General features: G+C 40.6%; 2 protein-coding genes across 12 annotated transcripts in view; one reads left to right on the top strand and one right to left on the bottom strand.

Annotated features, from left to right (window-relative positions):
• CERT1 (ceramide transporter 1) overlaps positions 1-14,626 on the bottom strand; it is a 168,794-nt gene extending 154,168 nt beyond the window's left edge. For 3 of the 4 annotated variants that reach the window (XM_073344213.2, XM_073344212.2, XM_073344216.2), the window contains exons 1-2: positions 14,143-14,626; positions 10,023-10,157 (exon numbers count right to left, since the gene is read on the bottom strand). In XM_073344213.2, coding sequence (XP_073200314.1) covers positions 10,023-10,157; positions 14,143-14,238 — 231 coding nt within the window. In that variant the 5' untranslated portion in view covers positions 14,239-14,626. The remainder of the gene's footprint in view (positions 1-10,022; positions 10,158-14,142) is intronic. The other variant, XM_073344214.2, reaches the window with a different exon arrangement.
• POLK (DNA polymerase kappa) overlaps positions 13,937-27,092 on the top strand; it is a 78,395-nt gene continuing 65,239 nt past the window's right edge. For 5 of the 8 annotated variants that reach the window (XR_012158915.2, XM_073344208.2, XM_073344211.2 and 2 more), the window contains exon 1: positions 13,938-14,879. The gene's annotated coding sequence lies outside the window, so the exon portion shown is untranslated. Of the gene's footprint in view, positions 14,880-15,211; positions 15,297-27,092 lie in introns of those variants that run through there. The other 3 variants (XM_073344207.2, XM_073344203.2, XM_073344204.1) reach the window with 2 other exon arrangements.

The following is a 27,092-nucleotide window of genomic DNA, read 5'->3' as shown; positions in this document are numbered from 1 at the left end:
TGCCCCATTAAGATACCATGCTGAGACTAGCTGGTGAGTCAGGGAGGCTAAGAAACAGCATCAAAGAATGAGAGCAGCCAACACAACTAGGGAACACTACCAGTGCTACTTATGGAGCTATTTATTATGATGTATAAGGAGAGTAATGTAAAAAGTACATGCATAAGTCTGTGTGTGACAGCTGCCCTCATGTCAGACAGCAGAGATTGAACCAGGCGCCTCCAAAACTAAAAGCATGAGCTGCTACAGCTTGAGCTAAAGCTCTGTAGCTGCGGGCTAGAACAATTCATCCTCTGTAGACTGGCACAGAGAAGAACCTGTGCAATACACACATTAGTGAGTTATATGTACAAACTCTTTTGCCATGCACATGTGATGACAGTGTTGTTTGTTATTTGCAGAGGCTGTGGTTATTAAGCAAGAAGGATCTAAACAGATGAGATACCCTGATCTAATTTCAAGAAAGGGATCATTTTTAATACATCTGTCAATGTTACTAAATGCTTTTTAAAACATTTTGGTTATGACTAAGGCTACGATTCAATCATGTATTTTTAGTAAAAGTCATGGACAGGTCATGGGCAATAAACAAAAATTCAGGGCTGGTGACCTGTCCATGACTTATACCCATGATTAAATCAGGTGGAGGGGTGGGGGGTAAGGAGAGGAAGGGGGCTGTTGCTGGGTGGGACAGCAGCACCAGCTTCCGAGAGCTGGGGCCAGCAGCTGCTCCAGCCAGCTGGGGACTGCTGCCCGGGGCCAATGGACCACAAGTGCTCCAGCCGGCCAGACCTCTGCCCAGGGCTGCCAAAGTAGCAGCTGGTGTGGACCACCTGAGCAGTTGGCCCAGGAGCCAGCTGCTTGGGCGACCCTGGGGTCAGCCAAACTGGCCCCTGCAGAAGTCACGGAATCCATGACTTCCATGACATCAATGACAGACATGGAGCCCTAGTTATGGCTGATGTATGTATATTTGGGGAAAAAAGGATCACTTATTATTATATGGCCTTTCAACTCACTTTAAGTTTGTTACTTATGAAACTGATATTTTTAACAGAAGAAATAACCAGCTGTAGTACTTTTCATTGGGATGATTATATCAGAAGTATGCTCTTCTATATGGCAAATAGTATTCTATATACCTCTTGAACATGCCTCAAAGTTAGTTGGTTTAAGAGCGCTCCATTTTAACAATGAGGCTGCGATATTTAAATTACAAATTTTACTAGTCAAGATTCTCTTGTAATACATCCCCAGCCACCAGAGTACAGCATCTCTTGTCCTGCTGATGCTGGGGAAAGTAATTTCTGCCAAATTAGTGTAATGTTGATCTGTTGGCACCGGGATCAAACCTGGAACCTCTGGAGCTTAATGCATGAGCTTTTACTGCATGAGCTAAAAGACACATCTCTTACCCTGTCTAATTGGGAACTTCAGTGTGCATGGTTGCAATGCACACTTAGGAAAAACTTTCTATATTTGTAATAGTTTTATTAAGACAGTGAGAAGAGAGAAAACAAAATGAGTTGAACATCCATATACTCACAGCAACTCCTGCAGAACCATCTTCCCCCACACAATCATCACCATCACTAGTGGTCATTATCCAAACATCTCCCAAGGCATGCAGGCTGGGATACAGCTTTTATAATGTGTTACACTCACACCACTTCACCCAATACATATTCAATTGGAATTTCAGCCCCTTTTCCTTATTTCCTACTAACGTTGGGGTACCCCTCTTCCATAAGCTATTAATCTTTTACATATGCATCCATTAGTTACCATGGCTTTCGCATGATCTGCTGATGTCCCTACTTTAAAACATCCTAAATTAGTATAGACTAGCATCTTGGGGTTACCTATCAGCTGTTTGGTCATTACAGCATTCTATCTTATGATTTATGTTTACTCTTGGTTCACTTCTTATGCTAAGGCTTTTTGACCTTATGCCTTTATTAGTTTAGCTACGTTTTACAGGCCTTGTGTACTATAGGCTCATTGCATTAGTGCCTTAACTTATACCTATGCACCTATAGGCTACACATTTAATACAGTAACTGCCCAATTTTGTAAATTGCTCCCCAGATTTTACCAAGCAAGTGCCTAATTTCTTTGGTAAACATAAGACATTTATAATTTAATGGGAAAATTTCACATGGCGTCTAGGCTGCAAAGATGACTTGAAAGTTTCTTCACAAAAATTAACTTGCTTGCAAGTATTTTTGTATTCTTTGCTATTAAATATAGCAGTATATTTTAAATTGTTAGCTTCTTAGGCACAACTATTTGTTTTGGACAGCCCAGAGCAAACTGTCAGCACTTCAATAACAGTTTTAATAGTTTGTCCTTCCCAGCCCAGCTTCTGCTGCATCTTACAAGTAATAATTTCTAGTAGTTAGCAAACCATAATTTATTATGAAAATGAATACAAATTCACAGATTCAGCAGAATTAAGGAGTACAAGTGTGTGTGAGGAGCAAGCCTTGTTCAATTTCTAACAGCTTTAATAGTTATGCAACAATCAGGATGTTAAGTATATATTTGACGCTGACAGAGCATGGGTGAAGAGTGTTCCATTACAAAAATCCTTTGGCCTACAGCAACCAGGAGGATGACGTACATTTCTGATGTATAACATGTCTAGCCTGAATTATGTGTTCTGACAAAGATTGCTGGTACCAAAATATTCTGATTCAGAACATTCAGTCAAAATTTAATATTTAAATCTTTCAGTAAAAAGCTAATGTGAAAATAAAAAGGAAAACAAAGTAACACTCATAGCATAAATTTCTTCGGAGTCCCAGTCATGACCCACTACACAAGTGTTATGATAATACATGTATTATTTATTGTATGTAAGTAGTGGTCATAAACAATTTTGGCCCATTTAGTACTAAACCATATCCCTCACTTTCGAAGAGGTTTTAACACACAGCTGAAGTCAAAACGATGAAATATTGAGAGAAATGGCTTTTCTCTTGTAGGATACTAACTGCAGTCAGTCCAAAATATTTGTACACTATACAATTTATCATTAATTCCATGTCTGAATTGTAGAGTAACTGTTTATTACAATGATGTGTTTGAAATTAAAAACATTCTCAAATAGAATAATTCTGTAAGTACTTGTGGATTGGGACAACTTGTTCAACATAATCTGGATCAGTGTCAGTTATTTTTCACTCTTTACTTAGGAATTAGTTTAATTACTACTATTGAAAGGAATCCCTCTCCATATCAATGCTATCCCAAGAAAGCAGACATCTTTTTCTTTCCAAGAACATCATCCAAAAATGTAGTTAGCTAATTAAAGGACCATAATCAATTTAAAATTCTCAGTTCTCCGAACACCTACCTAGTAGAGTTACTAGTAACATTTAAGCACAGTAATTCAAAGACAAAAACCATTTCTCATTTTCAGATTTTGTGCATAACACCACTTTGCCCGTTTCCCTATTGTTGTGTGAAAGACGCAAATAGGAAAGAGAAACATTTTTAAAATAGGAAAATATGATTGTTAAACAAAAATTGTCCAAGGCAGGGGCTCATGTAGAAAGCTCCACTTGCCCCAGTGACCCCAGCCCATCCTATCCCCAGATCTCCCTTGCTCCCACTCATCCCTTCCCTTACTTTTCTCCTTAACCCCTCATTCTCCTTTGCTTCTTTCCCCTGATAATACAAGCATGTTTTAGTTGCTCTCATCTTCAGAACCTACCCCAACCCCCACTTGCCTCTCCAACTAGTGTCCCATCTTCCTCTTATTTCGAAGGTCACTGTCTACAATCAGTTCTCCAATTCCATCTTACACCCTCTCAAATCCGGAAATATCCATTTGGTTATTTAAGATATGCCTTAAAATCTAGAAGTCCTAATCACCTTCTACGTCAAACAAGCCTCAGAATCTAGTTAGTGATTTCACAGCCCATATATTCTCCATTTCTAAATTAGTTCAGGGCCTCTGTTTAGTAAAGAGGCGGCTGAATAAATGCTGTACAAACCAGGAAAAAATGAACTGTTTACTTAAATGCTAAATATTTGTTAAAACAGCCTTTATAGGCTTATTTTTTACAAATTAAGTAGTTGGAAAGGAGTTACTATTCTTTAGTGTAAATAGTATTTTTTTGGTACACAAATCCACTGCCTTGTTATCTGAACACATAGCATTGATCTATTCAAGTCTTTTCTATAAAGCCCACCACCGTAGTAACTAAAGGCTAAATGATGATTGCATTTAATTTAACTGGCTGATTGCACAAACTTAATCAAACCTACCAGTGGACAACAGTCATAAGTGTATATTTATATTTTAACTGGAATTTCTTTTTTAGTAATATTGCTCATTCAGGAGTTCAGGATGTGCAAGTTGGAGAAAATTAATCCCCAGATTCACTTAAGGGGCTACCTGGGAAGTTCATCTTTATTCATCCTTTAAATGCACTTATAAAATTGCTTAATTTCATCCTGAATAAATCCAGTAGCCCATTTTGAATTTCCCATTGTATACATTTTAAAATGAAATACAACAAGAGACAACTTTAAGGAGATTAGAACTACGGATAAAGTCAAGTTTCCCTTTAAATTTTCCAACTTTAATTAATCCAAGTCCTGAAATTGTATTTTATAAACAAGACTACTTAAAAAGAAAATGGATGTCAATCTAATTGTTGTTCTAAGCATATTTTTTGTTTAACAGTAGTTCTGACACCCCAGGTTCTTATTTTTACTAGTAAGCAAGTAGAAATCAAGAGTTAAATTATATTTTCAGGTTTTAAAACATGGAGACTCTCTGAAAGGGATTTCACACAGGAAAACTCATCTGTATGTGTTCAAATTGACAAATGCAGGACATCCTCTCTCACTGTTTTAAAAGCCAGTCTATTTAAAGAAGGATTTCACTGCCTCTTCCTATATTTCCTTTTAGCTTTCACCATTAGTTCCCAATACACAGTGGTAACCAAGACCATACTGTAAATAATCCAGAAATAAATTAGGTCACGAAAAAGAAATCAGAAATGTTAGCTTGCTGAAAAACTTGAGTATTTACCAAGTCTGTAGAAAAAGTTGCTTTTGGTAAGCATAAACAAATTAGAGACTTTAATGAAGAGGACATTGTCACCTATTCCAATCTCTTTGTATTCTTTGAGATACCAAATTATGATGATTACTCATGTCCAAGTGCAGTCACTGTAAGTGTCCAAATCTAAAACATCTCTCTTTACAATACAGAAATATGACAAAAAAATGTTACGAAAAACTCAAGAATGGTCCTTGGTACTTATTCATTTACTTCAGTGTCTATCCATTTCACAATTTTCTTATTGGTTTGGTCACAACAATCTCAGTGTAAATATAAGCAAAAATAGAGAAAAATCTATACAACTGCATGAAAATTGACAAGTCTTGTCTGGTCTTCCAAATGGAAAATAAAAACAGTTTTTCTACAGTAGAATATAGGAATCACTGCTGATTAAAACTGCATGATGTCACTGTTTTAATAAAGAAACCCATTTGCAGTGAAGTCATAGATTATTTGGAGCAATGATACGGGGGGGCAGGTCTTGCATGCATCAGTTACTTCTTGTAATAAAGTTTAGTAGCATATGACCATTAGAGTTTAAGATTCTCTGAGGATTTCTCAAACATGACATTTTCCCAAATGTTTAGTAAAATCATCTGTTCAGCTCCATGCTGAAGGGCTGTTCTGACAATGTGCACACCTCATAAAATGGGCATTTTTTTAATTCTGAAGGTTTTCAAAGAATTTTACAAGCTATACTATATGAAAACAGCAACTTTAGTAGTAATGCAATCCTTGCTACTAGAGCTAGGACTATAGTAATACTATACACATTCTGCTGAGTCATATGACCATTGAGAGCTGGTGCTATGGAAATCTAACAGCAATTTGTCCTTCTTTTGCACATCAGCAGTGATGGTATGAAGCACAAAAACAGAGGCCTCCTGCAGAACAGAACAGAAGTCTCCTGGACAGTGTTCAAAGCAATGAGGCACAAGATCTAATCTGTAACCTACAGTTGTGGTTTTATTTTTTTAATTAGACCTCAGCAGGGAGAGAGGGGTCAGCTGCTAGAAGGGACAGCTCAGGGAGTCTCCCGCCTTGGCGAGCAATACTGGCTTGAGGAGAGCTGTTTCCCCACTACAAAGAGAACTAATACCAGCAAAAGCACTTGTAAACTCTATTCTATATACTAGCATTGCTAGCATCTAGAAGAGATCAGAAGAGGAGGTTGGGGGGGGTGGGTGGGGGGAGAGTGGCTCCCTTACAATCATGTTATCAGGTCTCATGGCTGGTATTGTGTCTCAGTAACCAGCATGCACAATGACAGGTTTCAGAGTAACAGCCATGTTAGTCTGTATTCGCAAAAAGAAAAGGAGTACTTGTGGCACCTTAGAGACTAATCAATTTATCTGATCATAAGCTTTTGTGAGCTACAGCTCACTTCATCGGATGCAGTGAGCTGTAGCTCACGAAAGCTTATGCTCAAATAAATTGGTTAGTCTCTAAGGTGCCACAAGTCCTCCTTTTCTTTCAGCATGCACAATATTATTGTTGTTATAATACTGTAAGCTACAATGGAAGTACTGCCATAATTCTGGATAGTTACTTTCTACCCTTAAAAGCTTACTGATCCATGAAATGTAGTCATTCTGAACAAGAAGCACTAAATAATCCTTTATAAGAAAGTAAAAAAGAAAAAAAAAGTCTCCAGTTGAAACTGCAGGCAAGTTTTGAATATGCATGACTACTTAAATGTGAATTTGCCCATCACATAAGAGAACCTGTACCTTTTCTTTCAAGAAAGCATCATGGAAGTTGTCCTTTAATAACAAATGTTTTATGTCTCAGACCAAAGATATCACCTATTAGTATAGTGCCATCTAGCATCATGCTGAGGCAGTTCTTTCAATATCAATTCAGAGGAAAGACTGTCGCACACTCCACTTCCTGCATTGTTGTTTGCCATTAAGAACTTGTACACAACTATTAACTATGCCTAACTTATGAGATCTGGCAAGATCACGAGACACTAAAGATAGGTTAAATTTAAAGCCTAATAGAGGTCTGTACAAGTAGATATTCCTAATAAAGATTCTGACTTTGTCAATTCAGTATCCTCGCCAAACACTAGTTGATAGTGAGAAGTCAAGATAAATCAAGATTTCCACTTTCCATTGATGCAATCATAGACCAGACACAGTAGAGAACAATTTCTACTGATACACAAGTCTTCTGCCCTTCTTCATCTATTTATCTTATCAGTTACTAATGTTTTTATATAGAGTTTGAGTATAAATACACAAGCCAACTAGCTCTGTTGTGACAATTAAAAGAAAAACTGAGGGCCAACATTAAGATTTCCTTGCAGGTATCTACTTATAGCTGATGCACATTTTAGATTTCTTAATTTGACTGACATTCAGTTGCATTTTCTACCCTTATTGTGTTAAGAAACTCGTGACTGAAGCGTAATTATAAATGTAAGTTATTGTCACCCATGTGCAACCTCAGTCTACTTTTTATGCAACAAGAATCCCTTAGGAATCCCAACGTTATTGTGCTCATCCAGTTCTAAAAAGCCTAAACATACTCTGATTACATTATTCAGATTTTATATTGATGAAACAAATTAGCCATACTAAATTGTAATTGGAGCATCATACTTTACTCAAGATCCATGTCACCTATGCTTAATCCACGTAAGCGGAAACTCTTAAAATATTACCCAAAATGAGAACCTACCAGTCCAATGCTTGGCCACCTTGCATAAGGAGGCATTTGAAGAGGCTTCTAACATCTATTCACATGTCTGAACTTGCCCACAGAAAGTCTGTGAAACAAAATCCAGTTTGGAGGCTCATTCAGCTAACTAGTCTATGCTTTCCTCAATAATTCAGGGTTAAAGAGTCTGCTCGCTGACTTGCTACTAACCAGAACAAGTGGGAAGCACTCCTTCTAGAGTACTGGGGCCTAAGCCAACAATTTCTGAATAAGCTTTGATTTAAAGAATTTTTAGCCCTTGATAGTATCAGACAGCACACTTCTTTAACATTTGGAAAGTTAACTGACGTAATAGTTTTCCTGAGCTCCTAGCGCCTACACTAACATTCAAAGATTTGCCTGCTATCAGCAGCATGATAATAACAGGACTCTGCTCAGTTTTGCTGAAGCCCTTCAGAATTCAAAAGCCAAAATAGTGGAACTCAAGAATCACGTCAATTTTATAATCCTGATAAAACTGAGCAACAGGGACAGTCACTTTAGTTATTTGGGAGATGTACTCCCCACCAACAAAAATGGAGTAGCAGAATTCTTCCCCACTCTTCCTTACCATGTTCAAGAGGTTCTGAGAGGGGGCAAAGTGGTGAAGAGTCCACTGTACCTTCTAGCAGCTAAGAAGCTGTAGATGGCGAGGGGAGACGGAGAGCTCCTTCTGCCTTCCAGCAGCTGTATGCATGCATGTTGACCTTCAAGTTTAGACACCTATTAGCCAGCAGATATGAAAGATTCCAACTTCCCTTTTTGCTGGATCCTGCTTTAAGAACTCTAATAGAAATCTCAGTACTATCCACCACAGAAACTAGATTTCAGGCTGCTAGGGATGAGCCTTGCTTCTCAACAAGGCACTCTACCTAGAGCTCTCTAAGGCCACCTTCCTGCCACTATCCCACTTCATGTCTACCACTGGCTATCATGTTTGCCTTTTTGACTAATAAGTGTCAGGTAAATTTTTTTAAGACCCGGCCTTAATTAGTGTGTTCAAAGTATATCCAGTAAAGGAGTATTTGTATAGCCCACTGTTGTGCACCATATGCTCCTTAGTGGGTCAGAACAAGGTACCCATTTTTTAAAAAAGCTTTAAGTATAGCATAATATGCTATTTTTAACAATCATTTTAGATGATGGATGTTTGTAACTGCCGAACAGCCAAATGGAAAAGTCTTACTTTTTTCAAATCTACCTTTCAAAATTAGTAGTTTCTATAGTTAATCCAATCAAATACCTTCAGTGACAGGAATATTTATAAGTAGTAAAATTCTCACCTCACCCCCACTTTACAACTATAAAAACTGAACACATTCTGGTTTTTGGGCTTGCAGAAAGTTTAAGCATTGCTGCTTTTGTCCAATTATATACTACAAAACACTATCTGGTATTTCCCATATCACATAACTCACTCAAAGGATGACAAATATTCAACTGAACCCATCAAACGTTATCCTTGCAAAGTTGCTGCACATTTTGTAGCTCTCTATATAGTATTAAACCACATGAAACCATACGATAATATTCCTAAAGCTAAAAAAACCCACAAAGTTTCCAGGCTTGCTGGAGCGGTTTCACTTTTTTGAATTCTATTCTGTTAGATTCTAGACACTGTAGTATCTGAGTTCCTTCCAAGAGTTCAATTAAGCAGCGTTACTAACATTCATCATACGTTTTCTCATCCTTTCGACAGGGGAGAAGTGTTCACAGTAAAGTGTTCTGGACTTTATAATTTAATATTTCTACATTTACATGAATGGACATGGGCAGGCATACACACACACACACACACACACACACAGAGCTATATTTATGTTAGAGAAGACAAGGTCACAGAAACATCTTGCACCTGGAGCAGAAGTTGCTTAGGTTTGTGATGGGCCGTACTCCCCATGGGAGTTCATTCCACAGGCTTGGGTCAACTCCCAAGAAAACTCCGTCTACTGCACAGACGACCTTTACTTTTATTGTAGAATATTCTGTTGTGTCAGAGGAGTGAAGAAGTCAATCATGATCTCCATCCTAGACTGCATATTTATTCTTTATTATCTTACATATGTTCCCTGTTCGGTTGCAAACATATTGCTTTTAAACCACTGACAAAAGAGGACATATCATCATAAAATTCATTTTCCTTAGCCATTTTCACCAAGCTTTTTGTCCATAAAAATAAAAACCTATCTATAAAGCTCTAGTGAAACATGAAAGACATCAACTTTGAGATAATGCTTACCGTAATAACAGCCTTGCTTAGACAAATCGAGCCCCTGCAGCCATACTCAGTTTCATCTTCAGATTTGTAGTAACTTAGAGTGTTGTTTTTCAAAACTACCCATCGGTCCTGCCACCCATGAATGTAGTTGGTCCACTGTAGAGAACAAAGAAATAAATCTCAAAAAGCTGAGCAAGGTCTGAAAATAGTAAAAATACTGATGAGAAGACACCTTGTTTGCTTATTAAATTTCGTTATTTAAAAACTAGAGAAAGTTTTTCAAATTTCTCCCCAAATGATGGATTTGCTATCCCCTTGATCAGAACTCTCAACATTTTTCATCAACCATTTGTGTTACACAGTACCTTAAGCCAATTTTGCTTCATTAACAATAAGACTAAAATTATGTCGTCTGTAAAAGCGGTATCACACCCAACTAAAACAAAATGTTCTTTACAATTAAGAGCACTGATGCAGAAAGAAGTTTAGTGAAAAATTAGAACTATTAATTGGTAAAAATATAGGTTTTATCTTTTCTAGGCTTAGAAGTTAATCTTTTGGTTTTAATGTTGCTAAACTTTCTATTTAAGTAAAACAGAAGGTGAGCTTTCATAAGAACTGTTTCCATAAGATAAAGATACTGCTTTAAAAGAGTCTCATCCTCTAGATCATATAAAGATTCATTTATACCAGGTGCTCCCTTAATCCCCCTTCACAGCAATATAAATAGAGAATTTGTACATTAAAAATCACCGTTTTCACACTAGTAACTTAACATTTGCCAGAGTCTCAAAGTCACTTTTGGGTACTAACACTGTACACCCTGACTAATGAGCACACACTTTGGCATTCAAGTTCTCTCTAAATTATTCGGCTCAAAGCAACAACGAGTTAGAAGAGGATATACTACTTAAAGAGCAATAATGGGAAAGTGAGTACAAAAATGTTGTTCGTAAAATTGTTCTTAAATGTTTAGTAGATCATGATAGTGGTTCTAAAATGAAAATTATCACTGAAACAAGATGAGGAAATGCTGAAAAATATTTTATATTTCTTTCATTATAACAGGAGGATTCTTTCATTGTAAGGCAGGAGAATGGGAAAAGGGAAGAGAGTCGTTCCTCCACTAACACAAGTTAGATGGTACCTTTGAACAGCTTTTATTAACCAGAATCTTGTGCTTATGACATTGGTCTGTTGCTCTGAAAAAGTTTCCCAAATTCACCATTATGTCTTCAATGTAATACCGGACGGAAGAAAAGATCTCTGGTAAAGAAAATTCTAACTGTTTGAACAAGTGAATTTATTTACATGTGACACAAACTAAAAAGTCTGATATACCTGAAAATCTTCCCTAGTTTGTATCCACCTTTAAGTGATGAACAATACACACATTGTAAAAAGTGCTTTTCAAATGGTTAAAATTTCTAATCAGTAGGACAATATATGGGAAAATTTAGGCATTCTAAATACATTTGAAAATCAAAAAACTTAAAATTTAGCTTCTTTTTCCCTTACTTGTGGAATAATGAGGGCTTATCTAGATCGCGAGAAGACCCTAAAATAGCTATTCTGCACTAGCTCCTGGTGTGGACACTCTTCTTCCACACTAAAAGTGCTTTTGGGGTGCTTAGGTTCAAGCACTCTTAGTACAGAACCAGAATGACCACAAGGGGGTAGTGCAGAACAGTTACTGCACTTTAAATTAACATCCTCACTATTTTGCACTAACTTCCCCATGAACTTCCTCTATAGACAAGCCATAAGCTCAGGCTTTTCCCTCCTGCAAAAATGATGAAATCCTGAGCACCTAAAACACCACAGGGAATGCAAAGAAATGCAACCTTTTATTACTGGTTTGGAGTCTTGTTTTTAAAAAGCTTTTTTTTATATTTAATCTCTATTTGCTGACAAAACACGTTATTATGCAATAATTTCAGTTAAACTCATTTGCCTTGCAGGTGTTACAGAAGACATTAATTAAGCAGCAAAGAAATTAAAGTTAGACAGTCACTCATAATACCTTCCAGCAGGTTCACTCCAACAGGTTTTATCATATTTCACAATTCAGGTTATTTTTCATTATGTGTTTTCACTTGGAGGTTAACAGAAAAGACAATAGCTGTAATATAAGCACTACAAACAAAACTCAAAATTGTACATAGTGCGTGTATAATAAGACACAGATGTTTGGGAAACACCTTGGGATTTAGCATACATGAAAACCCACCATTAAGATTTAGAATACAATTTTAGACTCCATTTCATTTGCCAATATTAAAATGGATGGCGTACTACAAACAAATACCAGATCATTTCTACTTAATGATCTGGATCACCTAAAAAGGTGGTAACATTGCAGAAATCTCACGCAATAAACCACACTTCCAAACCAAAAAACCTACTGTAACATACCTCCTGTCCCTCCCCAGCATCAGGTATGAGACCCTGCAGATCAGCGTGCCAAGGCCTACCTCCTCTCCTCAACATTGCTCCCCTCTATGAGCTCAAACATTTTTTTAATTGGAAAGAGTTCATAAACAGAGTCCTACTCTCTCACAGAAACAGTACCATAGGTTTTTCAGTATACAGGGGATGTTCACAGGTCATGGGATACCCAGATCATGCATTCAGTTCTAGCTTAAACCCCTCCTCACAGTGTAAAGTGACAGAGAGATACAAAAACAACATCTCAATATATACCCAAATATCCAGAGAATTAAAAAGCTACTTTCTGCTACCGAAAGTGTTCGCTCAGAATATTTAGTCTTTAAAACACTCCTTAAAACTGAATCCCCTAACCTCATCTCACACACGTCAAACTGATTTATTAAATTCACAGTAATACAAAGGGAGGAATAGGTTTAATCCTTCCCCATGCCCCCCACAAACATAAGCAAAAAAAATTTTTTTAAGCAAGCATTCCCACAATTTTCCCTTGTTCCCCACCCTTCGCTCGGATCTCCCACTGCAAGGGTATTTTATTGCACTATTTTGACGCTGGGACTAAAGCCCATGCCACTCCTCTTTGACGTATTCCTATTGATTGGAAGTGATTTGTATGTGCATATCACACGCTGCTACTTCCTGCAAAAAAGTCTTGGCAAGAAAAAAAAAAGCAGCATTTCCTCTGCAACCCCAAGAACTCTCCCTCTTCCCCACCAGCAGGACAGTGGGGTGGGAGGAGGTATTGGTTCATATTCTCTGTGTATATATAAAGTCTGCTGCAGTTTCCACGATATGCATCTGATGAAGTGAGCTGTAGCTCACGAAAGCTTATGCTCTAATAAATTGGTTAGTCTCTAAGGTGCCACAAGTACTCCTTTTCTTCCCCACACAGGCTCAGCGTGTAGTCCTACATCAGTCAGCACAAGTATCAATACAACCTAGCCCGCAGCGCACACTACCTAGGATTGGATTGCCAAGCTCCAGTCAAAAACCTGATGAATGGAGATGCCCTCGCTGCCAGCACTCATATTCTGCATGAGAATTATTCTACTTACAGACCCTGCTGTCCCAAAATTTACACTTGGGGAGGGTGAGTCAAAGGGTGGGGTGCAAAGTGGGGGGGATCGAGAAAGAAGGGACAAGGGGACGCTCATTCATGCCGAGGATGCCTCCTCATTTAGGAGAGGAAGGAAGCTAGGAGAGACTCCCCCATCTGTTTGGAGGATGGATTGTAAGACTGTCTCCAGAGCCTCTCCGCGAGGAAAGGCTCCCCGCCCCACCTAGTTTACAGGAAGGAGGGCACTGAAAGCGGCGCTTAGCTTCTCCCGGAGAGACGGGGGAGAGCTGGGAGTACTGCGGGGGTTCCTCTCGCAGCAGGGCGGGCTGGAGGGGACGGCCTCGCGGTGTGTGCGGGCCGTTAGAGCCCCTCCCGCAGGCTGGGAGTGGATGTTTTGCGGCGAGTGACTCATTGCCAGGCTCCCCCAGGTCATGCGGCCGCTGCCCCAGCCAAGCCAGAGCCCTGTCTCCGCAGGCGAAAAGGGCTGCGGGGCTGCCCCGCAGGCGGGTAACCGGGCGAGACAGGGGATCCTAGCCCGATTCCGCCGGGCAGCGCGGGGGTGCACACGGTCCCCACCCGCCCGGGAAGGAGGAGGCTCCGAGTCCCCCAGGTGGTGCGAGGGAAGGGGCTGCTCACCTTGCTGAGGACCCCGCAGAGCTCAACAGGCGGCCCGGACTCGGTCTCGGGATCCTCCTCGGAGCCGGAGGAATTCCAGCTCTGGTTGTCCGACATGGAGACGCCGCCCGCAGCCACCACCGAGCAGGGAAACAGCGAGCGGCCCCCGCCCACAGCAGCCTCTTCCTGCCTTGGGGACGGGAGCGACGGCCGGGTGGGCTCTACCTGGGCGACACCTCTCAGCTCCCGGGGGGGCGCCAGCCGCGCCTGCCCTCTCTGCAGCTGCCGGGGCCGCGGCTCCGTGGCTCCGTGACTCGACTCTCCGCCTCTGCCCTCACTGCAGCGCCGCGGCCCCGACCCACAGCGAGAGCCACAGTGCGAGGGACGAGTGCCTGTCTCCGCTCAGAGCGCCACCGCAGCTGCTGCCGCCATCTTCCTCCAGGCAGGAGCTCGCTCTCTGCTACTATTTACCAACTCCCCGCAGCCCCACTTTGGAGGGGGGGCGCATTGCTTGCTGGGAATTGTAGTCTGGAGGGAGGAGCACGATGCAGGGAGGGGCTGATGGTGCGATGCATCATGGGAATGCCACGGGTGGGGGGGAATGATGCCCTCATGGAGCACTGCATCCTGGGAGTTGTAGTCTAGGGCGTGGGAAGGCCTCCGCTTTTGATTTGGAAGCTGAGGACGGCCATTTTGGTTCGGCTGTGTGTCTTCTAATTACGGCCTCCCCCCCAAGTCCTTAGCCAGCGCCCGCCCAGGTGCGTAGCTGCGGCTTCACTTCGGTTAAGGCAATAGGGAGGCTGGTCTGTACCCTGACCTGTCACTCGCTCTTTCCTCTAGCCCCTGTCGGACGGGCGGGAGCGGGTTCCTCTTCCCAGGTAGGGCAAGGAAGGAGGCAAATCGTCCCTCCCCCCACCCCCGTGTCCTCGTCCTCCACACTGCGGCTGTCAGTTGAGGCTGGCTTCCCTCCCTTCCCCCCGGCATGGCCCTTCGGGGAACAGGCTCGGTGTTTCCTCCAGTTACAGACGTTTCCCTTAACCAATATGGAGGCGGGGGGGGGGGGTCAATGAGAACACAGGAAGTGGGGGGGGGGGCAGGGACGTTAGATGCCTCCGGCTCTGAGCTGAGAGACAGAGCAGGGGGAGCTCGGAAGTGAAGCTTCTTCCCATCCACAGGTAAAACATGCCGCGCCTAGCCGCAGCGTCCTCCCGTCCTGGGCGCGCTGGGCTCTGCCCACTTTTCGTGGGGTCGGTACAGAAGGGGCTGGGACTCACGCGGGTCACTGAGGAGCTGAGACAGAAAGAGGGAAACCAGCAGCAGCCAAATCATCCTCTGCCCAGTTCTCGCCTCCCTTCCAGACTGAGCGAGAGAGACTTGGGGGGGGAGGCCATTCACTGCACTGTCCCCTGCCCTTCTCAAAATAAATGTGCTAACCTCTGAACTGCATAGTGGTTTTGAACGAAATCCTTTCTGCACCGATATGTGACTCTGACAGTCTGCTTTTCTGGCATGACCGGGCATGTCTGTACTGCACACTAAGGCTATGTCTACACTAGCACTTTTGTCCATATAACTTATATCACGGGGGGGGTGTGAAAAAAACACACCCCTGAGTGACATAAGTACACTGACAGAAACACTGGTGTGAGCAGTGCTATATGGACAGGAGATGCTCTCCTACCAACATAGCTACTGTCACTCATTAAGAGTGGTTTAATTAGGTCGACAGGAGAGTTCTCTCCCAGTCCTATCAGCATACATGGGAGATCTTACAGCTGTGCAGCTGAATCAGTACAGCTGTGCCACTGTAAACTCTCTAGTGTAGACATGGCCTTAGCCTAGGCTCTGACTCTGGTTTTAATCCAGTCCCTGCTCCCCTTCCATCCACACACACACATCAGTCAGATTCAAGTCAGCAAGCACTCAGGACTTAGGTCCTAGGATCCTTCGTGGGGGAAAAGGGGGTATGTCAGAGCCCAAGTCCTGTTGTGAGACTGGTCCAAGTCCTATTATTTTGCAGTATGGATGCAGGTCAAGCTGCGGACCCAAGTCAGAAGGTCTGCATAGTATGGTCCCGTGACAGCTGGTTCCAGGAATTGTAAATCAAGTTGTGCGATACAGTGTGGAAGCTTGGGGAACACCAAGTCCACAAGTCCAGGTCCAACAAACCCATGTTTAGTATGTAGTGTAGAGATACCTTCAAGGTTTAATTGCATATAGTGCAGTAGGCCCCAAACTTTTAATGTCATGCTTCCCCCCCAGCTATAATGTAATCTGTCCACGCCCCACGGGCGCTGTGGCTGGGGCTGCATCCAGGAACCAGGCAACGGTCAGGGGCTGGAGCTGTGGCTGGGACTGCAGCCGGGAGCTGCAACCTGGGGCCAGGGCTGGGCTGTGTTTGGGGCTGTAGCTGGGGGTGGGGCCAGAGCAGAGCTGGGGGTAGATCGGGCTGGGTCATGCTCTCTCCTCACCCACTGTGGGGTCTGGCCTGGGCTCCACTCTGCCCTGCCCCAAACATTCCTCTGTGCCCTCATAGCGGGGCACGCGCCACAGTTTGGGGATCACTGATATAGTGGTTTAGTTTCATTTTGATTATCTTGCTACAAAAAGAGGAGGCAAATTGTATGTTGGTGGAACATTATTACAAACTTGGCACTCAAAAAAGAAAGTCATGCCTTATATTTGTGTAATCAATGTAGTAAACTTTAGCTACATAATACTGTACAGTGCAGAGAACAATGACAAGGATTTGTGATTTTTTTTGTTGGTTTTCAAAATCACTTATGAATAAGTAGTGTAAGGGCAGGCCTACACTACAAATTTACATTGGTATAGCTGCACCGCTGTAGCGTGTATGGTGAAGACATTCTAAGACAATAGAAGAGAGCTCTCCCGTCAGCTTAATAACTCCACCTCCATGAGAGGCGGTAGCTATGACAGCAGGAGAAGTTCTCCCATTGGTGTAGTGCTGCCTACACGGGAGGGTGGGTGGGCGTGTTAAGGTTGGTATAACTGCTTTGCTTAGGCATGAGGATTTTTCACATCCCGGAGTGACATCGTTATACCGATATAAATTTATAGTGTAGACCTGGCCTAAATATAAAGAAGAAAGGGGTTAACAAAACATATAATATAAACAGAAACTGAGTACCAAAAATAGAAATACTTCCAGGTTGCTAAAACTGACAGAAAAACCTCATTCAAGCAAGTTTTACATCTAATGTAAAATTGTGCATTTAATGAATCATACTGGCAAACATTATTTTAACACCTTACAGGCAGGGGTTCAAATAAACAAAATTTTAAAAAAGAAAGGGTTAAGATTGAAAGTGTGTTTGATTTGAGTCCAGCTTCTTTTTTACATTGGCTTTTTTTTTTTTTAAAGTCCACATTCAGAAACACCCCAGTGTTACAATGTCTAGCCTTCCCACAGCCATATAACCCTTCATCCTTTTTGACTAAAAAATTGTAAACATATAAAGCTTTTATTCACACTTTTACCTATAACTCACCCCCTCCATGATTTATCCTGGTCCTCTACATTCTTCTCTGTTCCTTTTCCTGATTCCTTGTAACTATCTCCATGCCCACTCTAGTCCCTATCACATCTTTTTAATGTCTCTTGTTCTGCCATCTCCAGGTCCTGTGCCCCTATGTGTCTCCCAGTGCTTTAGGCTCCTTTCCAGACACTCCCATACCTTTTTCTTCCATGCACCCTTTTATTTTTCTTGGTATCCTTATCCTCTTTTCCATGCTTCATCTTAGTCCCCTGTGCAGCCTTGTTCGTGCCACCCTCAGTGTGCTACACTCTCTCATGGCTTTTCTGGTCCCCAGCACTCACTTTCCCTGTCTTACTTCCCTTTGTCCCCCACCCCTATTCCATGCCCCTTCTGTGTTCCTCCTCCAGAATCCCCATTTTTAGACCAGGGTCCATGTGACCTCTTAGTTCCCTACCCCAATCTCTGTTCCTTCTGGTCTCCTCGATATAAATTGTGGGGAGCTTAAAAACTAGTTTTATAATAGGAAACTAGCATCAATCTAAACCGTGGAGTAGCTACTGTTGCTCCATAATTATGATGTATTGAGTAAAATACAAGAAAATAAAATACAAAAATAGCTTTTCATAGTTCTATTAAACAAAGTATGACATTTGTATTAGATGATCATTAGAGCCCTGCAAATCTGCGGATATCTGCTTTATCACAGATCATTTCTGCAGATCACAGATCATATGCAGATACAAATTTTATATCCGCACAGGACTCTAGTGATCATGATTTATCTTTAAAAAGAGTAAGTTTTAAATGTATGAATGATTGGTTCACTCACTTTTTCTCCACTGCTTCTGTCTTTCCCTTATTTTCCCATTACTGTCCCCAGTTTCCCTATGTGACTCTTGAGCTTCGTTTTCCGAATCCTGCATAAACACAGCTTGAGCTGGAGCCTTCAGGATCCTGTATTCTTTCAGAGATATCAATTTATAATTGTTCTTGCATTTAAAACCATTTTAAAAGGCTGTCCTTCAAGTGTTTTTGTTTAAACAGCAAAATTTGGCTCTGATATTTACACCACTTTTAATATTTTTGAAAATTTGATTTCTTTCCAGAACAATTGCATGTGATTTCCAGAAAAGAGAATACAATTTAGGAATTTTTTAAGTGAAAAATGAAATATTTTAGAAGTTCTGTTGCTGAAAGATTATACAGAATATAAATGTACATTTTTCTGTAAAAACGAGATTGCAAGTGGCAGTACACCTTTTGGCATGCCCTCTGCTAGCGAATTTTGATCATGGCAATTTTTTAAGTAACCTTTTCTGGGTATGTTACAAATTGTTCAACATTTGTTTTCTGTGGTTCAGATATATTAAATAATATCAATAAGCATATCTATATACTGCAAACCAAGACCAGTGGATTTCATTTGAAAAGATATTGTAATGCTACATAAATATTGAGAGGAAAAACTGAGATAACAAAACAATTCTTTGTCTTCAAAGTAAATTTGGAAATCTTCAAGCCAAACCAATTTTTCTAGCCAAAGTTGTAAAGGAGCTAAAAACTGAGCTTATAATGGGACCTGATTACAGCCTTATCTTGGGAGAATTGATATGTGTGTGGACAGCACTCAGTGGAGTTCAAATAATTTAATAATAGGTGATAGCATAATCATTGACATTTTTTCTTTATTTTTTTGTTTGTTTGCTTTCAAATACTGTGTTTCAGAAGAGACATGATTTCAGACATCTGTGAGGGAGCCTGATTATCAGAAAATACTGAGCCAACTGCTCTTTCAAAAATCAGGTCTCATTAAGATGTCTCAACTTCAGCACCCAAAATCACTAGTCTTGTCTGAAAATCTTGGCCTAGTTTTATATTCATCTATTCAGCTGTATCAGCACATCACATCCTTAGCAATTTACAATTTTGCAATACAAAATTGGGATAAAATACTTAAATTTCTCTCTTTACATGTTTCATTAGTAGCTCTGTAAAACAAAGGCTACAAACATGTAACAGTCTCCGCTCTTCATCTGAATGCATCACCAGCAAACGGAGGATGTTAAGTTTGTGTATGCATAGATGCTACTGTCACTATCCATCAGCTCTTCCTGCCAGTTCTATTCTTGTAAATCAGCAGGGGATTGAAACTGACAAGAATCCTGTTCTCCAGGTTCTTCAGAAACCAGAGCTGTTGTAAATTTCAAACCCCTGTGGATCAAAAGAATGGAGCTTGTGACCCTGTGACCTGCATATTGGCAGGTGTCTTTGTTTGTTTGTGGTTTAACACAGCTGATAGATGTTCCCCTTTCAACGATTAAACTATTTTTTAAAGGGCTTAAAGAGAAGGTTCATTTGAGCCTGTCAGTGTTCCTTTTTCTACAAGAATCCTCAATAGCACAGGGGGATATACATTAGGCGCATAGACATTATTCAGAGAGAAATCTGGAATACAGTGTTATTATTTTACGTTAAAACAGTGGTCACCAATCTTTTTATGCACAAGGTCACTTTTTGAATTTAAGTGCAACCCAGGATCTACTCTCCCCTTCCTGGAAGCCCCACCCCACTCACTCTATCCCCCTCCCTCCATTTCTCGCTCTCCCCCACCCTCACTCACTTTCACTGGACTGGAGCAGGGGATTGGGGTTTGGGAGGGGGTGCAGGCTCTGAGCTGGGGACAAAGGGTTTGGGGTGCAGGAGGAGGCTCCAGGCTGAGCCTGGGGCAGGGGGTTGGGGTATAGGAGCGGGTGAGGGGTGCAAGCTCTAGGAGGAAGTTTGGGTGCAGGAGAGGGCTCCAGGATGGAGCAGAGTGTTGGGGTGCAGGAGGGGGTATGGGGTGCTGTCTCCAGGAAGGGGGTCAGGGCTGGGGCAGGGGATCGGAGTGCTGACTCTGGGAGGGGGCTCAGAGCTGGGGTGGGGGCTTGGAATGCAGGAGTGGGTTCAGGGTACAGGAAGGGGTATAGGGTACGGGCTCCCACCAGGCAGCACTTACGTTGGTCGGCTCCCAGTTAGCAGTGCAGCGGGACTAAGGCAGGCTACCTGCCTTACCCGGCCCCACGCCACTCCTGGAAGGGGCCAATGCGCCCCTGTGGGGGGCACAGCACATGGCTCCATGCGCCGTCCCTCTCTGCTCCCATTGGCCACAGTTCTCCATTCCCAGCCAATAGGAGTTGCAGGGGCGGTGCTTGCAGGCAGGATCAGTGTGCAGAGACCCCTGCCTCCTTTTGCCCTGCCAGGGCTGTGCTGGGGCGTGGGGCAGGCTGGGAGCCTGCCTTAGTAGCAGCCCCAGTGGACTTTTAGCGACCACTGGGTTAAAATGTACCCATATACATCCAAATAAAGGATAAATCAAATATTGTAGTTTGAATTCAACAAAATGCTGAACTTGGCAGAATAACTTTCCAATACATAAGTTCTTAAGAAATATTTTAATAGTATTGAACTTCCCTAACTCTAACTAACAGAAACAAATGGATGTACGTCTTCTGTTGCTGCCTAGAGATTCAGCAAGTAATTAAAACTATGCATTTGGGGAACCCCCCTGGGTCTATTTGGGGGAGGGATAGCTCAGTGGTTTGAGCATTGGCCTGCTAAACCCAGGGTTGTGAGTTCAATCCTTGAGAGGGCCATTTAGGGATCTGGGGCAAAAATTGGGGATTGGTCCTGCTTTGAGCTAGGGGGTTGGACTAGATGACCTCCTGAGGTCCCTTCCAACCCTGATATTCTATGATTCTATTGGCTTATCTTTTGTATTTTATGTACATTTATCAAGATCAGCTTATTCTTGTACTTGGATGGTTGTAATTTAATTATGTAATGGTGGGAAGTGTTCCTATATGGCCGCCAAATCCCTCCTATTCAGCAATAGGAATAAAGCCAATAAATGGATCACATAGTTAAAATATCTTAATTTTTTAATAATAATACTGAGTTTTTGTGTACTGCTTTTCACCTGTGGATCCCAAAGTGCTTTACAAAAGAGATGAGTCTTAAAGTAGAACTCATAGGCACCAACCAAAATAAGGGCCCCATTGTTCTAGGGCTCTGATCCTACAAGACCTGGTCCCTGCCTCAGATAGTTTATAATCTAAGTAAAGTGACATATGAAGGGTGGTGGCTGAGGATTACTCTTAAACTATCTCCTTAGACCTTTGCCTGTTCTCCATCCATACTTCACTCTTATTCTATCCTGCAAAAAGTAAGGAAGCAGGTGCATGAGGTGTGTGGTACTCACTTGTAGAGGATTGTACCTAGTACTTAACCTTATTTGTGCCCAAGAATATGCTCTACTCACGTATGTGATGGAGCTTAATTTTGTACCCTTCTCTGAACTTGGTTCAAGTATGTGTAACACCAAAGCTCTGATCTCTATTCTCCAGTCCAGGATGTGTGTGCCACATAGTTTCTTTACCTTATAAAACACACTCTAAGCAAATAGACTAGTAGGAACCTACCTATCAGAGATCCAAAATAATATCTGTTAATGTTTTAGCATATTGTATTTTTAGTGGTGAAACGTTGTTCAAAAAAAGTTGGGCTTTTGACAGCTTGCAGTCTGACTGATCTGTTAAGTTAAAGGAGAGGCTATGATTATCAATGACTTCCTTTCATAACATTATGCTATGTTGAGGCACTTAGCCTGTTTGCCTGCTATCCTTGTTATTTGCCTTGGCTCTTGAGTCCTTTGCCTGCCCCAGGGGGGTAGGAAAGTGGGGAGGAGGCACAGTAAAGTTGTCATGACAAATATATTTATTGGGGTAATTCACTGCTTTCTGAATCCCAAAAGAATACTGAATTATCCCCACACCCTTATAGCAGTGAATTGTAATCAGTGTTGTGTTTAACTCTTTTCTGATGTTTGACTAAGCTCAGCATGAATGCAGTTTTAGTGTTTAACTAAAAATGAATGATTTTATTGTGGGATTTTTTTAAAAGGTAAATGTTCTTGTCTGATTTTTAATCTCTGGTACTGGTAGCTGTGGATTTCTTTAGGATAATTTTTCACCTGCCTATCCATGTAAAGGCCTTAGTGTTATGTATGTTCTTCATCTGAGAAATTCCAAGTCTATTTCTGAACTCATGCCTGTGTAATTATAGGTGGAGCTGACATTGCCTAATACTTTCCATTAGAAGACTCTTTTCAGTTGCTAGTAAATTTGCAAAACTTTAACCATTTGGGCTGAAATTTCCTATTCCAGGTGTCTATCTGAGGCTTAACTCCCCCTCCCCGCCCCCCCAACCCACCCATAAATTTCAATAAAAATGGTTCGGCTATTTCCATGAAGGATGTTAAAGAAAAATATGCTATTTTCCCAATGTTGAAAAATTCTTACAAGTGTTTTATTAAAAGGTCTAGTGCCTCCAAGCATTGAAGCAGAGACTTGAAATTCGGGGGGGGGGGCATTGCCCTGGGCCAGGAGGTGTCTTTTGCTGTCCATGTGAAAATCCATACAATTAGCAGAATTATAAGCCACTGAAAATCACCATTTGGATATGCTCAGTAGAGCTTAAAGAAAAATTCTCCAAACAGGTCCCATTCAGTGCACACAACGGATTTTGCTCAAGAAGTGAAGCAGGAATGAATAGCAAACTGTTCATAGCAAAAATGTTTTTTATAAGATGCTTCAAGTTGGGTACTCAAAATCAGTGAACAATTTTGACAATTTCATCTCTGTGCCTTAATTCCCCAACTGCAAAATGGGGATGATAATAGGGATGAAAAGAAATCCACTAAATCAGATATTACTATGAGCACCATAAAAAAGCCCACAAAGAATCTGATAGCTCGGTATTCGGTATAGAGATGGGATTGTCTGCAGTAAATAAGGCATGTCATCACACATTCACTGATGATAATAAAAATAAATATTGAATAGCTACACATTCATTGAGGTTCATCCACCCTGTGGAAGAAGAACAGTATGTGATCAAGGAATTAAAGACTGTATCTAATGCATAAGCCAAAGGGGAGATGGGTGAATTAAGGTTGTATGAGCAACTTCAGTGTTGCATTTTCTAACTTTTGAGTGCTTGACATTGCAAACTTAATACTCCTAACACAGTTTTTGTATGTAATATACTAATATTGATAAACTAATTGTGAGGTTGGGCACATTTTCACACTTCTGGCTGCAGTCCTGGCCCTATTGAAGTCAAATGGGAATTTTGCCATTGACTTCAATGGGGGCAATATTATACTCCAGGTGTCTGTGATAAATATGTAGAGAAAACTGAAAAGATTCTGCTCTTGAAGGACTCTGTGTAATCAAGTACCCAAGAAAATAATAAATATGACAAATTACTATGTGAATTGTACCGGATATTTAAAATAGCTATTCTGTAAATGTACATTATTGGTGATGGAGCCAAGTGTGGTGAAGTGAAGAAGAAAGAACCAACCTTTCTCCACTTCACAGCAGGATATAATAAGCCTGAGTTAAGTGGTCCTCTAGCAACTTAATTTGCAGCCAATAGGTGCATAGATGTGATTATTGCCAAATGTATCCCAGAAGTTTATAATCTGCTGAGGAATCAACAAGTCTATTAAACACAAATGTAAGAGATTTTTCCACCATACAGAGCACTTTGGATTTTAACAGTACTTAACAGTAGGCTACTTATAATATTCATTTTTTATTAAAAAAAAAAAGAAAGAAATTGGGTAGCTATATAGTGTACTCTGTCACTAGGGAAAGGAGAGTTCAACTCCTGGTTTTAGCCTCTTGATCCCTGGGCTGCATGACTGTAAAGCACTTCAATCCCAATTGTAAGTGGTATCTTGTATTTATCGATAGCCGTCCCTGGTTAGGTGCCATATTGATGGGAAGCCAGGGTAAATTCTGGTCTTTTATTCTGTTTCTCTTTGATAATCTCATTTGTACTATTAACTTCAGAGTACCCTATCCCTTTTGTATCTCTTGTTTTGTATGCACAGTGATCCCTTGCAGTCAGAATTCAATGAAATTAAATCCTTTTTCTTCTGACTTAGTTAACTGTGGTGTCTCTTGTCCCTTTGGTGCATCTGTAGAATTCTTATTAACATTAATAAGAGTTGCACTCATTGCTGCATACTGGCTTTTTTCACTAGGATCAAAGATAATATTAGTTTTACATTGATATGCCCTCTCTCTGTGGATTAAATCCTGCACTGATAGGGGAATGTGTACAATTATCCAGTAGGGTTTTTTCATTCCCAACATTTGTGTGTTGAGATAACTCTTATACTTTGCCTTGTTCTCATTTGAAAACAGACATATCTACAAAAGCAGAGGTAAAAGAATAGTTAAATCTATTTTTACTTGTGAAAGTCTCAGAAGGCCATGCAGTAATGATACCAAGTGTTAAGTTTTAATTAAATGTTTTTGTTGTCATTTAATAGTCTTATTGGGATTGTGAAGAAATCATGAAATGGGGCTCCTGACTTTAGTCCTTCTAAAACTGAACAGGTTTTTTTTTTCCTAAGAAGGAATGACTACAAAAATCCTATTTGCTATTTCCACCATTAGGTGTTTGTTTGTTTAGGTTTTTGTTTGTTTATTTGGTACACATACATGAGTCGTTCAAAATATGCAATTTTAGGGCAGTTTTTCGGGTGGGATTTTTGGGTGTGCGAATTAACAGTAGGATTTTTTGGGTAGTTTTTTCAACTTACTCCGCATTTTTTCTTTTGGTCTCAAGTCAGATGACTGTGATGGTTAAAGTGCTACACATTTGTTTTTCTTGAAAGAGGTGTATGCAAAATATGATGTGTGTTTTCAGTCATCCTGATTGGAAATAAATTCTCTCCAAAGCTTTGTCCCTACTTGGATCACTTTCGAGTCCTAATATTCCTTCATAACTGTCCATTTCACCGTGAGTGAAACGCAACTTGCCAACAAACTTCAATACAGCCCTGCACCATGACATAGCCTCCACCAAACTTTCTAGTCTTGGCAGTATTATTTTAGGGTTTCTTTTTCCTGTTTATACAGTAGAACCTCAGAGTTACGAACACCTCAGGAATGGAGGTTGTTGATAACTCTGAAATATTCGTAACTCTGAACAAAATGTTATGGTTGTTCTTTCAAAAGTTTACAAATGACCATTGACTTAATACAGCTTTGAAACTTTACTATGCAGAAGAAAAATGTTGCTTTCCATTTATTTTTTTAATAGGGCTGTCAAGCGCTTAAAAAATTAATCGTGATTAATCAAACTGTTAAACATTAATAGACTACCATTTATTTAAATATTTTTGGATATTTTCTACATTTTCAAATATACTGATTTCAGTTACAACACAGAATACAAAGTGTACAGGACTCACTTTATATTTATTTTTATTACAAGTATTTGTACTGTAAAAAACAAAAGAAAAAGTATTTATCAGTTCACCTAAATCAAGTACTGTAGTGCAGTCACTTTATCATGAAAGTTGAAGTTACAAATGTAGAATTATGAACAAAAAAAACTGTATTCAGAAATAAAACAGTAAAGAAGTAAAATAAAAGAAGTAAAATTTTAGAGGCTGCAAGTCCACTCAGTCCTACTTCTTGTTCAGCCAATCGCTCAGACAGACAAGTTTGTTTACATTTGGAGGCGGTAATGCTACCCACTTCTTGTTTACGATAAGGAATCCGGTGGCACCTTAAAGACAAACAGATTTATTTGGGCATAAGCTTTCGTGGGCTGGAACCCACTTCATCAGATGCATGGAGTAAAAATTACAGATGCATGCATTATTATACTGACACATGAAGCATAATAAGCATAGTATAATAATGCCTGCATCTGTAATTTTCACTCCATGCATTTGATGAAGTGGGTTCCAGCCCACGAAAGCTTATGCCCAAATAAATCTGTTAGTCTTTAAGGTGCCACCAGACTCCTTGTTGTTTTTGTGGATACAGGCTAACACAGCTATTCACTGATACTTGTTTACAATAGCACTTGAAAGTGAGAACAGGTGTTCTGATGGCACTGTTGTAGCCGGCATCCCAAGATATTTATTTGCCAGATGTCTTCATGCTTCAACCATCGTTCCAGAGGACATGGGTCCATGCTGATGACGGTTTCTGCTCGATAACAATCCAAAGCAGTACGGACCGATGCATATTCGTTTTCATTATCTGAGTTTTCATTCTCTATTTTGGTGGTTCGGGTTCTGTAGTTTCTGGATCAGAGTGTTGCTCTTTTAAGGCTTCTGTTTAGTATATCTGACGTGTAAATACCTTGCAATGCTGGCTACAAAATGCCAAGCAAATGCCTGTTCTCACTTTCTGTTGACATTGTAAATAAGAAGAGGGCAGCATTATCTCCTGTAAATCTAAACAAACTTGTTTGTCTCTTAGTGATTGCCTGAATAATAAGTAAGACTGAGTGGACTTGTAGGCTCTGAAGTTTACATTGTTTTGTTTTTGAGTGCAGTTATGTAACAAAAAAAATTCTACATTTGTAAATTTCATTTTTATGACAGAGATTGCACTACAG

The sequence above is a fragment of the Lepidochelys kempii genome, chromosome 5 (assembly GCF_965140285.1).
Source record: "Lepidochelys kempii isolate rLepKem1 chromosome 5, rLepKem1.hap1, whole genome shotgun sequence".
In the NCBI taxonomy this organism is placed as follows: Eukaryota; Metazoa; Chordata; order Testudines; family Cheloniidae; genus Lepidochelys; species Lepidochelys kempii.
The sequence above is the reverse complement of the archived record's forward strand: the minus strand, read 5'-3'. Positions and strand labels throughout refer to the sequence as shown.